General features: G+C 38.0%; 1 protein-coding gene across 3 annotated transcripts in view; it reads left to right on the forward strand.

Moving 5' to 3' along the window:
• The window catches only part of MDM4 (MDM4 regulator of p53), a 207819-nt gene that overhangs the window by 16590 nt on the left and 176369 nt on the right, over positions 1-14860 (forward strand). For 2 of the 3 annotated variants that reach the window (XM_077481257.1, XM_077481258.1), the window contains one exon: positions 13029-13136. The exons of the other annotated variant lie outside the window; for it this stretch is intronic. In XM_077481257.1, coding sequence (XP_077337383.1) covers positions 13029-13136 — 108 coding nt within the window. The remainder of the gene's footprint in view (positions 1-13028; positions 13137-14860) is intronic. 3 annotated transcript variants of the gene reach the window in all.

Below are 14860 nucleotides of genomic sequence, written 5' to 3' on the forward strand. Positions count from 1 at the left end.
TTCATTTTGTCAAAATGCAGCAAATGAGAAAGAGGAACGTTTTCATTTATTGGATGTGAGGAGGTGTATTCTAGAATATCTTAAAATAACAAATCCATTCAGAATCTCAGACTCCCTTTTTGTCCTTTTTTCCGGACAGCGTAGGGGACAGAAAGCTTCAAAAGTAACCATAGCTAGATGGATTAGGCTAGCTATAACAGAGGGGTATAAGGCCTTGAATAGAGATCCTCCTGAGGGTGTTAAAGCTCACTCAACAAGAGCGTTGTCTGCATCCTGGGCAGAAAGAGCTGGTGCCACCCCGGAGCAGGTATGTAAAGCAGCCACATGGTCAAGCTTTTCCACCTTTACAAGGCATTACCGACTGGACTTAATGTCTAGTCAGGATCAGGCCTTTGGGAGGAAAGTCCTCCAGGCCGTGGTCCCCCCCTAATCTGGTAAGTACTTGGGGATCCTCTCAAGGGCTGTCCTGGAAGAACACTTGGGAAAACTGGAGTTAGTACTTACCGGTAACTCCTTTTCCGGTGGTCTTCCAGGACAGCACGATCCCACCCTTTATTTGATTGTAGTGATGTACTAATGTTATTACCTGTTATGGTTTATATGTTTTTCAGTTCCATCCTTCGGTTCTTGGTGAATGACTGACCAGGGACCTGAGGGACCGCCTTTTGAACTGTGGCAATGTGTTTCCTGTGTCGATGGGAGGAGCTCCATCTCTCAAGGGCTGTCCTGGAAGACCACCGGAAAAGGAGTTACCGGTAAGTACTAACTCCAGTTTTCACACAAATAGAGCTTTCTTTTGGTGGTATTTAATCACCGCTGGTTTTTTTATTTTTTGTGCTATAAAAGAAAAAATACAGAAAATTCTGTAAAAAAAAAAATGATTTTTTCTTTGTTTCTGTTATAAAATTTAGCAGATTAGTAATTTTTTTTCTTCATAAATTTTGGCCAAAATTTATACTACTAAATATCTTTGGTAAAAATAAGTACAAATTGGTGGATATTATTTGGTTTTTGTGAAAGTTATAAGAAGACATTCCAAGGTATTTAGTAAGAGGCATGATGAGTTTTTTGAAGTTGTCATTTTTTCCCACAATTCTTTGCAAAATCAAGATTTTTTTTTCCACAAAATTGTCATATCAGTTTCTCACACACAGCATATGCATACCACAAATTGCACTCCAAAACACATTCTGCTATTACTCCCGAGTACGGCGATACCACGTGTGAGACTTTTACACAGCGTGGCCACATACAGAGGCCCAACATGCAGGGAGCGCCATCAGGCGTTCTGGAGCACCCAGGACAATTCTGACATTTCTCTCCTACATGTAAAAATCATCATTTATTTGCTAGAAAATTACATAGAATCCCAAAACATTATATATATATATATATATATATATATATATATATATATATATATATATATATATATATATATATATATATATATATATATATATATATATATATATATTTTTAGCAAACACCCTAGAGAATACAATGGTGGTCGTTGCAACTTTTTATCTCGCACGGTATTTGAGCAGCAATTTTTCGAATGCCTTTTTTTTGGAAAAAAAACTGTTTTTTGTGCTTAAAAAAAAAAAAAAAAAAACACAGTAAAGTTAGCCCAATGTTTTTGCATAATGTGAAAGATGAAGTTATGCTGAGTAAATAGATATCTAACATGTCACTCTTCAAAATTGCACACGCTCATGGAATGGCGCCAAACGTCGCTACTTAAAAATCCCCATAGGCAACGCTTTAATTTTTTTACTGATTATATGTTTTGAGTTACAGAGGAGGTCTAGGGCTAGAATTATTGCTCTCACTCTAACGTTCACAGCGATACCTCACGTGTGGTTTGAACACCGTTTTTATATGTGGGCGGGACTTACGTATGCGTTCGCTTCTGCATGCATGGGGACAGGGGCGCTTTTAAACATTTTGACATTTTGACATTTTTTTTCCCCAAAAATAAATTTTTTGATCACTTTTTTATTCCTATTACAAGGAATGTAAACATCCCTTGTAATAGGAATATGGCATGACAGGTCCTCTTTACAGTGAGATATGGGGTCAATAAGACCCTTACATCTCACCTCCTAGTGTGTAGAAACAGAACGAAACTCTGGATAGCCGCACTTCGGATTGTGTAAAAATTAGATGCCTTTATTTCTTCAAAATGCAAGTGCAAAACTTCATTGAACAAAACGTCACAGCAAAAATGGAACAAAAAAGGATTTTTGAATAAAATAGCTAACGCGTTTCACGCTACAAACAGCGCTTACTCATAGCTAGCTTATGTTCTGAATAACAAACAAATATATACTGTTCATGTATAAGCACACCACAGTGAAATCAGAGGTAAAACCATGACAGCTGATAAGGCTATCATCATAGATTCTCCACACATGCATTCCACACCCAGTTGTTGGTTGGTGAAAATAACTGGGAAAGGAAAAAAGGTGAACATGTCTGTGTGTTGAAACGTGATTAGATGAAAAGTATAAATATGTAAAAAAAAAAAAAAAAAAAAAAAAAAAAATATATATATATATATATATATATATATATATATATATATATATATATATATATATATATATATATATATATATATATATATATATATATATATATATATATATATATATATATATATATATATATATATATATATACACATACACATATATACACATACACACATACACATACATATATACGTACACATACACATACATATATATATATATATATATATACGTACACATACATACATATACACATACATACATATAGAGGTGAAAATAAAAATGTATATAGGCGTGTATAAATGTGTGTATATAAATATATTGGTGTAAAGGTGATAATAATACATGTAATTGTGCACTAGTGCAGAGTAACCTTTTAATGCATAGATAAAGAATATGAATAAATGTCATAAGATTCAAAGTAAAACAGTATTGAATGTTTATATGTATGTAAATAAACTCAAATATTTAGAGAATGAACTGTTATAACAGTGACAGGGATGAACCTGCACTAAACAAAATCACATCAGATCGATGGCCATATTTATGTGAACTGTTGGTGAAAAAAGAAAGGAATAATAATGAAAGAACCAATATGAAACCATACAATTGATGGACTTATTTCGATGACAAGTAGTATGCATGCATGGAAAATCCAAGATTCAGAAGCAGATCACAATTGCCAAATATTTCTAAAGTTGTACATACACCAACCAATCTCGTGTTTTTATCGATGTGTAAATGAATGTAAATACACCAATCAATGCATAAAATAAAGTATGTACCTGCAACTACCACTACAAAAACACACAAATATACAAATATAACATGTAAAATAGTTGAATAAAAACAGAAACAAAAAAGAAAAACAAAAAACCTTTTAGAACCCTCACGGACACTAGAATAAGCCTAGACGCCTCAATCAAGTGCCTAAAACAGTAAATGCACCCAAATCAGGCGTATGCTTTAGGCAATCAACCATCTACTTGAATATTCCATAGATATTACGATTAATGGGCAAGAAAAGGAACAAACATTTTGACCCCTTCCTTCCTAAACTATAATTAACTCATGTTGTTCACACGGGTCGCCCATATAAAAACACCAATACAGCGACGTGCAGAAATGTCTGTAATACAATAAATGCAACTAGTGTACAGACACCAACTGTTCTACATAGAATAGTGATATATAGTGTGTAATCGCAGTGTATATAAAGTCACTTAGACATTTTTATATAGGTTGTGTAATATGAAAAGGAAATATCTCACTATAATGCTGTGAAACATCTCCTTTTCTTTGAAGACCAATGACCTGAGTGAATAGTATAAGAGAGTCTATGATGGAATAGAGGCAAGGATGCAATGGCTATAACGGGTGATTGAACATGATCAATTCCGCATAAGATAAAATGGTGATATATATAACCACAATATGTATAAACTCATGTGAACACGGTTTGTGGACTATATATATGCAGAAGGGATCACGCTACAATGCTATGAGATCTCTTGATTTCTATTTCTTATTTTTATTATTATTTATTTAACCTAATGTAAATGACACCTCTCTAGATTATGTAAAGTGAAAAAATATATAAAGATTTACTTGTTAAAAGACTATAGTCGCGGAAAAAGAATATTTCCAGATCTGTACAATGGTTAAATGTGAAATGTGCTGTGTATAAACCGCATCAATAAATTGCATAAACCGCAAAGTGTGTAATGCGGTATATACAAAATCCCCAATATCTGGGTTATATCAGTAAACCACATACATGTAAAATAGTGAGTGTGTCCCATATCTATGAGACTATACCCATATAATATATACTGTATCTGAAAATATCTATATATGGGTGAAATTCACAAACTAGACAAAAACCCCCCTCTATAATCTTAGTAAATATGGGGAAGAGATGTCAATTACCACCCACTTGGTGTGTCTGACTAGCGCACACATGTATAATTTTAGACATTCACATGGATGTTATCATTTTGATCCCATGTGACAAGCTTGTAGAGGGTGTTATTGTGAATGAACCTATGACTATTATAACGTTAGATTTTGGGATGGCTGAAAAAGCTGATGGAAAATAAGAAACAGAACTGCAACACTAGTATATCATAAAAGGTAACATTAAATTGGGGTAATCTTAATCCTGAAGGGGAATTGCAGTGTTTCAAAAGATTTCTCAATCATAATAATATGAAACATCGCAATCAAAGTTTAACCCTGTCGGAATTCTGGTTTCTAAAAAGAATATCCAGAAAACCTCACGTTTACAGAGTATGAGAAATCTGTCACCTCCTCGCTTGGGGGTCACCACCTTCTCAATCCCCTGTATGAATAGATTTGAAACATCCTTCTGATGTACAGTGTTCCAGTGTCTAGCCACATTAGTGGATTTGTTCTTTTCAATGTCATATAAATGATCATATAAGCGCTCTTTAAGTCTGCGTGTGGTGCGTCCTACATATTGTATATGGCAAAGATTGCATGTGATGACATAAATTAAATTCTTAGTGTTGCAATTCATGAAAGATTTAATGTCAGCAATTTTATTATTAACACAAGAAGTAATCTGTGTACCTCTCATAATATGGCAACAGTAAGCACAACCTGTTCCACCGCATTTAAAGTTACCTGTAAATCTTAACCAATGTTGGTCGGATTTGCTACTTGTAAATAAACTGGGGGATAAGGTATGTCCTAAAGTAGGTGCTCTACAAGAAACCGTTTTTATACCTCTGGAAAGGATTTGATTGTATGCAAAATCGCTAAATAAAATAGGGAGATATTTAGTCACTATTTTCCTCACGTCATTAAATTCTGAACTATAAGATGTGGAGAACACAGGGATGTTTGTCCCTAAAGAAGAAAATTTGCTTTTATTGCTATTTCTACTGGAGGAACGTTTATTTTGTAACAAAGTATCTCTTGGGATGGTACTAGCTGAAACCAGGGCTTTTTGTATATTGGCGGGTGTATATCCTCTTTCCTTGAATCTATTGGCCATCTCTTTGGCTTCCAGCTGAAAAATTTCTGGGGTGCTGCATAAACGCCTCAACCTCAAAAATTGTCCATATGGTATCCCTCTGATAGTATGACCAGGATGGGCTGAGTCTGCTCTTAAAAGTGTGTTACCTGCGATTGATTTTCTATGTAGACCAGAGACTATGTTTTCTTCTGAACCAGTCAGATTGACATCTAAAAATTCTATGGTGCTTATTCTCATGACTCCAGTAAATTGTAAATTTAAATTGTTGTCATTGAAATAGGTAAGCCAATTTTCCAAACTGGCACACTCATCAGATGAAATAAATAACAGATCGTCTATGAAGCGCCCAAAAAATATGGTATCTTTGCGGCGGGGGCTATCATGTCCAAAGATGCGGGACCTCTCCCACCAACCTATGTACAGGTTGGCTAATGAGGGTGAAAATTTCGCTCCCATGGAGGCCCCGCATCTCTGGAGGTAATAGGCCCCATCAAACATAAAGAAATTATGTGTAAGTAAATATTCTAAAGATGACAATATAAATTCTTGAAGTGTTAGAGAAAACCTCCCAGATGTTTGTAAAAAGTGAGCTACTGCTCTTAAACCCAGTCGGTGTGGAATGCTGGAATACAGACTGGTAACAGCACAGCTGATCCATCTGTATGTAGAGTGCCACTTTAGATTCTGTAATTTACTCAGCAAATCACCAGTATCTCTGAGATATCCAGGTAAACTTAGGACTAAAGGCTGGAGTAAATTATCCACCCACTCTCCTAATCGTTCGTTAAGAGAGCCTATTCCTGCCACTATCGGTCGACCCACAAGGGGATTTAACCCCTTGTGGACCTTAGGAAGATAGTGAAAAATAGGCATGACTGGATTCTCAGGAATAAAAGAGATTTTGTCATTTTCAGACAGAAGACCAGCCCTGACAGCTCTATTCAACAAATTAGAAAGTTCAAGTTTAAAGGAGGCAGTGGGGTTAGATCGCAGTAATTGATAAGTGTTGGTATCTGAAAGTTGACGCAGTGCTTCTGCTTTATAATCACATGAATTCAGGACCACCACACTGCCTCCCTTATCCGCATTCTTGATAACTATGTTTTTATCTGTTGACAATGATTTGAAAGCATTTCTTTCAGCATTTGTTAAATTATCAAGAAATGGTTTTTTATGACAAGTGCGAGCAAGGCGGGTCAAGTCTCTCTCCACCATTTTTTGGAATAAATCCAGATCCTTGCCCCTTGACTCGATAGGGTAAAAATTGGATCTAGTCTTAAATGACATTTTTAGGGAAACATCGATAGGGTCAAGGGGGAAGGAATCCGATTCCATAGCAAGATCCTGTAAATCTAATAATGCACAAGTATCACAAAACTTGACAGGTGAAGGAAGATCAGGAGACTGATTTTGTTTAGTGCAGGTTCATCCCTGTCACTGTTATAACACAGTTCATTCTCTAAATATTTGAGTTTATTTACATACATATAAACATTCAATACTGTTTTACTTTGAATCTTATGACATTTATTCATATTCTTTATCTATGCAGTAAAAGGTTACTCTGCACTAGTGCACAATTACATGTATTATTATCACCTTTACACCAATATATTTATATACACACATTTATACACGCCTATATACATATATACATTTTTCTTTTTATTTTCACACTTTGTTATTTTCACCTCTATATGTATGTGTATATATATTTTTTTTTACATATTTATACTTTTCATCTAATCATGTTTCAACACACAGACATGTTCACCTTTTTTTCCCCTTTTTTCCTTTCCCAGTTATTTTCACCAACCAACAACTGGGTGTGGAATGCATGTGTGGAGAATCTATGATGATAGCCTTATCAGCTGTCATGGTTTTACCTCTGATTTCACTGTGCTGTGCTTATACATGAATAGTATATATTTGTTTGTTATTCAGAACATAAGCTAGCTATGAGTAAGCACTGTTTGTAGCGTGAAACGCGTTGGCTATTTTATTAAAAAATCCTTTTTTGTTCCATTTTTGCTGTGACGTTTTGTTCAATGAAGTTTTGCACTTGCATTTTGAAGAAATAAAGGCATCTAATTTTTACACAATCCGGAGTGCGGCTATCCAGAGTTTCGTTCTGTTTCTACACATTTGGCTTATGCAATCAGCCTGCACCTGGAACCCCATTTGGAGAGCTAGCAGCCTGTCAGTGGTTTTGATTTGGAGCGGTGACATCTTTGTTTGTTTTGTCGACTTTCTGGATCTTTTTGCATCTCACCTCCTAGGATGGGAAGCCTGAAATAAAAAAAAAAAAAAAAAGATTCTGGCTTTGATCGTATTGGCGAGTCGGTAGAAGCACCGGAGGGGGGGGGGGGATGTCTATGGCTGGGTATTGCAGGGTACCTCCGAGTATGGCTGGGTATCTCAGAGTATGGCAATTTATGGCAGGGTAATGCAGAGTATTGGCTGGAATTTTACTGCAGAGTATTGGCGGGGAGTTGAGGGGTTAAATTTTCGGTGAGCAGCGATGTGGGCACTGCAGATGCAGCCCACAGCGCTGCTGACACCGATCTCTTCCCCCTCCGCTGTACCGATCGGTACAGAGAGGGGGAGGGAGGAACCGGCGTCATAACATGGGGGAGGGAGGAACCGGCGTCCTAACATGGGGGAGGGAGGAACCGGCGTCCTAACATGGGGGAGGGAGGAACCGGCGTCCTAACATGGGGGAGGGAGGAACCGGCGTCATAACATGACGCCAGTTTGTTTACAAGTGATCACTCCGTCATTTGACGGAGCGATCACGTGGTAAACGGCTGCAATGAGCGGCCGTTTACTGTGATCCGTGATGCGCTGGGTCCTGTGGACCCGGCAGTCATGGATGCTCTCGAGTGCGCACCCCAGGGGGCGCGCGAGAGCGGAATTCTGGGAGGACGTCATATGACGGCCTCCCAGAGTTAAACAACCGCCGTGTAGCAGTCATTCGGCTATGGGCCGGTTGTTAAGTGGTTAAAGAAACTGATTGCACTGTTTCCTGGAAAAAAGGGTGGAGCTGCCCTGAAAGACTCCTAGACATAGTGTTACAGGTAAATCTAACTAAGGTGTTTTTCTTTTTTTGCTAAAAAAATGACTTGGATCCCCCTAACATAATACGTGTGTGTGTGTGTGTGTGTGTGTGTATATGTGTGTATATATATATATATATAATATGTGTGTGTTATTGCAATACTTTGTCACACAGTATTTGTGCAGTGGTCTTAAAAACACAATTTTTCTTTCTTGATAAAAGTGCACTATTTTATATTGTTTTCCCTGTAAAAATAACAAACATGTTTATACTTGCCTGCTCTTTGCAGTGGTTTTGCAGATAACTTGTGTCTGGCCACTCTACCATACAGACCTGATTGGTGGAGTGCTGCAGAGATGTTGTTCTTATGGAAGGTTCTCCTCTCTCTACAGAGAAACACAGGAGCTCTGTCAAAGTGACCGGTTCATGGTCACCTTCCCGACTAAGGCCATTCTCCCCTGATCGCTCAGTTTGGCCAGGCGGCCCGCTCTAAGAGTCCTGGTTTTCCCAAACTTCAATTTACGGATGATGGAGATCACTGTGATCTGTGCCTCTATACAATCCTGTCTGAGGTCTACAGACAACTCCTTGGACTTAAAGCGGGGTTCCACCCTAAAGTGGAACTTCCGCTGATCGGAACCCTCCCCCCCTCCGGTGTCACAATTGGCACCTTTCAGGGGGGAGGGGGTGGAGATACCTGTCAAAGACAGGTATTTACACCCACTTCCGGGCATAGACTCCCGTGGGAGTCTATGCCTCTTCCTGTCCTGCCGCGCTGTCTGCTGGGACACACACGGGTCCCAGAGACAGCGTGGACAATTCCTATTGCGCTGCGTGACTCACGCATGCGCAGTAGGGAACCGGGAAGTTCAGCTGATTCGCTTCACTTCCTGATTCCCTCACCTAGAATGGTGGCGGCAGCAGCCGAGAGCCGAGCGATCGATCGACCTCGGCTGCCGGCATCGCTGGAACCCGGGACAGGTGAGTGTCCATTTATTAAAAGTCAGCAGCTGTAGTATTTATAGCTGCTGGCTTTTAATATTTTTTTTTTTTGTAGGTGGAATCCCTCTTTAATGGCTTGGTTTGTGCTCTGACTTGCGCTGTTAATTGTGGGACTTTATAAAGACGTATGCCTTTCCAAATTATGCCCAATAAGCAGAATTATCCACAGGTGAACTACAATCAAGCTTTGTATACATTAGGGCTAAAACAACTAATCGGTCGACAACTTATCGATTTTGAAAATCGATTACTATTTTTATAATCTATTAATCGGCCAGTAACCTAATGGGGTTAAAAGAAAAACTAAAGAGCCCTTTATAGTACAAAAGAGCAAATAATCGCTACTGTAAATATTACAGTTCTACAGTAAAAAAATGTAGTGATCATCTGATTTTTTTTTTTTTTTCTACTATAAAGGGCTCGTTTTTGTTAACCCCATTATGTTACTAAACGTCTTAGACCTGGTACACATTTATGTGTTTATTGGTGCTTTTTGCAGAAACGCACTACAGTTCATTTACATGGTTTCCTATGGGACACATTCACATGTGAAAGGGTCAGGGACTTTTAACGCACAATGGTGCTTTTATTAGTTAGTTCAATATAGTTCAATATACTTCAATGGAGAAGCTGCAGAAAAGCACGTAATGCGTTTTTGCAGCAATTTTTGTTTTTTAATCTGCCCCAAAAAAATGCAAAAAATGCAAATTGCAGTAAAATCATGTGCACAAAAATCAAAACGTACAGCAAAAAGCACTGCAGAAACAGATCAAAAGCAAACTGCATAGGTGTACCGAGCCTTATGCTGGCCACATGGATCAATTTTCAGATGAGAATATTCAGACGAAAAATCTTTGTACATTTGCTGAGTGAAAGAATTTTGTTTGAAATTTTCACTTGTTTTTAAAATGAATGTAATATCTGAACAAAAACCACATCCACTGTCTGAAAATACCTTTGACTAAGAAGTTTTCTATTTCCAAATTTTCCCATCACTGTGGTTGAAAATGAACGTCAATTTGACCCGCTTTTTTTATTTTATTTTATTTTTTAAGGTTATTAATCGATTAATTGAAACAATAATCGGCCAACTAATCGATTATGAAAATAACCGTTAGTTGCAGCCCTAGTATACATTTCAAGGATGATCAGTGTAAACAGAATACGCCTGAGCTCAATTTTGAGTGCCGTAGCTGTGAATCCTTATGTGCATTATAATAATTTTTTTTTTTTTTTTTTTTTTATTTGTAAAAATTTCAAACATCTTTCATGCTGTCATTATGTTTTTTTTTTTTTTTTTTTCTTCTTCTAATGTTGAGTAAAATAATCCATTTTAATCCATTTTGGAATAAGGCTGTAACATAAAATGTGGAAAAGGCTGAGCTATGTGAATACTTTCCGGATGCATTGTGTAACTAGTTTGAGACAGCCTAGTGTGGTACCTGGTTTGTACTGTTGTGTTTCTATGAATGAAATTGCTCTTCTCCTGCTGCAGTTATGCACAGTACAAGCTGGCAGTTTTCAATTTCTTCCTGCCCCGAATAGCAGGCTGCAGGTTCAGACTCTGTGTAAACTACTGAGGAGAGGTGAGGAGACATATGTCTGTCAGCTTAGGAGGATAGTAATGGGTTTTGTGTGTACACTGTCTGGTCACACCCCCTCTCCTTTTAACCACTTTCAGACCGGACCAATTTGCTGGTCAAAGACCAGACCACTTTTTGCGATTCGGCACTGCGTCGCTTTAACTGACAATTGCGCGGTCGTGCGACGTGGCTCCCAAACAAAATTGACGTCCTTTTTTTCCCACAAATAGAGCTTTCTTTTGGTGGTATTTGATCACCCCTGCGGTTTTTATTTTTTGCGCTATAAACAAAAATAGAGCGACAATTTTGAAAAAAACGCATTATTTTTTACTTTTTGTTATAATAAATATCCCCCAAAAATATATAAAAAAACATTTTTTTCCCTCAGTTTAGGCCGATACGTATTCTTCTGCATATTTTTGGTAAAAAAAATCGCAATAAGCGATTATTGATTGGTTTGCGCAAAAGTTATAGCGTTTACAAAATAGGGATAGTTTTATAGCATTTTTATTATTTTTTATTATTTTTTTTTTTTTTTTTACTAGTAATGGCGGTGATCTGCGATTTTTATTGTGAGTGCGACATTGTGGGGGACCCATCGGACATTTTTGACCCATTTTTGGGACCATTGTCATTTATACAGTAATCACTGCTATATAAATGCAGTGATTCCTGTGTAAATGACACTGGCAGTGAAAGGGTTAACCAGTGGGTGGCAGTGTAGGGGTTAAGTGTTCCTAGGGGTGTGTTACTAACTGTGGGGGGGTTAGGCTTTCATTTAGTGTACACTGATCTCTGCTCCAATCACATGGAGCAGAGATCAGCGTCACTAGTTGCTAGGCAGAATGGAAAAATGTTGTTTACACAGCATTTCCTCCATTCGGCCGCTCCGTGAGACGATCGCGGGGACGTACAGACGCATATGCGCGCGCGCACACGTACAGACGCATATGCGCGCGCGCACACATACAGACGTACACACACATACAGACACATGAATAAGCCCAAGTTAACACTTATCTAGCTTTTAGAATAGTACTGTACCTTTCCAGCTTCCTCATTCAGCCGGGTACTGCACTGTAGGGGGAAGCGGAGAGCACAGCACAATCCTCTGCACTTTACTTTCACTTTTGAAGCTGATGGAGCTTCTCACAGTGCCGGGAATGGGCTCCTCTGACAGCCCTGGTCCCGCGGCACACTGGTTGAGAGAGGGATAACTGCCCTAGGTATTTTAACAAGTTCATTCTTTTTCTGTTGATGTATTTTATTTAAAGTAATACTTCATGTACCTACCCATTAGAGCTGCACGATTAATCGTTAAATTGCGATCTCCCATCAACAACATTCCTTAGCCTCAAAGAGATGTGTATATATGTGTAATATAAATAAATATATATATATATATATATATATATATATATATATATATATATATATATATGTGTATATATATAATGTATCATTCTGTTCATTTACCAGATCAAAGGGATGCACTTCAGTCTGTAAATGAGGTCATTTTAACTACATAAGGGGTTTAAATCAGTATATTTTTTGCTAGAAAAATTACTTGGAGCCTAATTTTTTTTTTTTAGCAGAGACCCTAGAGAATAAAAAGGCGGTTGTTTCAATATTTTGTCACACTATATTTGCGCAGCAGTTTTATAAACATAATTTTTTCAGTGAAAGAAATGCACTTCAGTGAATAAAAAAAATAGTTATTTTATTTTTTTATTAGCAAATTGGGATTCTCATTTTATCTCGAATCCTGCAGTAGTTACACATAATTATATTTGAATTTGTTGGTTGTAAGTCATGGTAATAAACTTTATTTATTTTTTTCCTTGTAGGTATTGTTACTATCAGTTATCACTGCCACAATGTCAACTTCTACCTCTTCGCAGCAGTTTCTAGGGTGTCATTCTTCTCATAGCAGGATAGACAGCGATGGGAATGCGGTATGTTACCTAATCTCTCTCTTTTTTTTTTTTTTTTGTAAAACCCTGCAGTATGTTATGTCTGTTCTCTGTAATCGTTACTAGGTGTGCAACGGATCGTCACCGAACCGTGATCCGAACGGGTCACCCTGTTCGGATCGGCACACGGCCGCGATCCGCAGAGTGTGCCTCGGCCTTAGGAAAAGCTGCAGCTTGGGCCTAGCTCCGCAGCGGCGGTCATCTTGGTGCACCCATTGGCTGTTTATAATGTGATCCTTTAAATTACAGAGCGATCACTTTAAACAAACTGGCGTCCTCTCTCCCGTCTGTGTACAGATCTGTACAGTGGAGGGGAGAGATTGGATGGCGGCAGCGTTGTGGGCTGGATCTGTAGTGCCCACAGCGCTGCTCTGTCACAGCCATCGCTCCATACCATGCCAATACTCTGCCATACCCGGTGATACCCAGCCATGCTCAGCCATACTAAGCCAATATTAGAGTGGGGGAGATATATATTACAGTGGGGAGATTGTGGATATTACAATGGGGACTATATGGTGATGGAATTTTGACTCTGATCCGTGAGTTTTTTTGATCCGTTGCACCCCTAATAGTTACTATGATTAAAATTGTGCAATCTTGTGTAGAAGATTGTAAGAGTCAGAAGGTCCTACATAATGCTAACCAGGAAACACTGCAACAGTGCTAAGGTCTGCTTGTTTACAGTATGTCATCTCTCTGCAATTTACTGCAGCCACAGTACAAACCCATTTACTGAGTTAATAGGAGTATACTTTTTAAAGGCCTGTGCTCTGTATAGTTAAAATCACTTTCTATATATAAACATTCACATTAAGGCCTCATGCACAGGGTTTAATCGGTTCCCTAGCAGTTCACCTTTGTTTACTGGGACACAGTGGCACCCCTGCGTGAAACCCCGTACGGGGTTCCCTTTAAGAGCCGCCGGAGAGTGCGCGTGGCCGGTGATCGCCAGCACTGGGATTTGTCTGTGTGTGTAAACGCACAAGTCCCTGTGCTGTCAGAGGAGAAGAGACATGTAATTTGTTCCTCGAAAGTAGAAACAACACTATGTCTTCTTTCCTACTCAGTCCTATCCCCCATACAGTTAGAACACACATTTAGCCCCTTGATCGCCCCTTAGTATTAACCCCTTCCCTACCAATGACATTTACACGGTATTCTAGTGCATTTTTATAGCATTGTTCGCTGTATAAATGTCATTGGTCCCAAAAATGTGTCAAGTGTCCGAACTGTCCGTCACAATACCGCTAAAAATCGCAGATCACCGCTATTACTAGTAATAATAAAAAAAAAAAATAATGCCAATAAATCTTTCCCATAGTTTGTAGACGCTATAACTTTTGCACAAACCAATCAATATATGCTTATTGCAATTCATTATTTTTTGAAGAAAAGGAAAATGTCGAAGAATATATATTGACCTAAACTGATGAAGACATTTTTTTTTTTTTTTTTAATTGTTGGGGATATTTATTAAAGCAAAAAGTAAATGTTTTTTTTTTCATATTTGTTGCTTTTTTTTGTTTATAGCGCAAAAAATAAAAACCACAGAGGTTATCAAATAGCACCAAAACAAAGCTCTATTTGTGGGGAAAAATGACACAAATTTATTTTGGGTACAAGCAGTCCCCTAGTCAGGAAATCAATAAGGACTGTAGGTTTGTTCGTAAGTAGGAACAATGCATTTGTAATTGTAACTTCCA

This window comes from Lithobates pipiens, unplaced genomic scaffold (genome assembly GCF_037356315.1).
Source record: "Lithobates pipiens isolate NorthernLeopardFrog02 unplaced genomic scaffold, aLitPip1_a1.2 Scaffold_16, whole genome shotgun sequence".
NCBI lineage: Eukaryota > Metazoa > Chordata > Amphibia > Anura > Ranidae > Lithobates > Lithobates pipiens.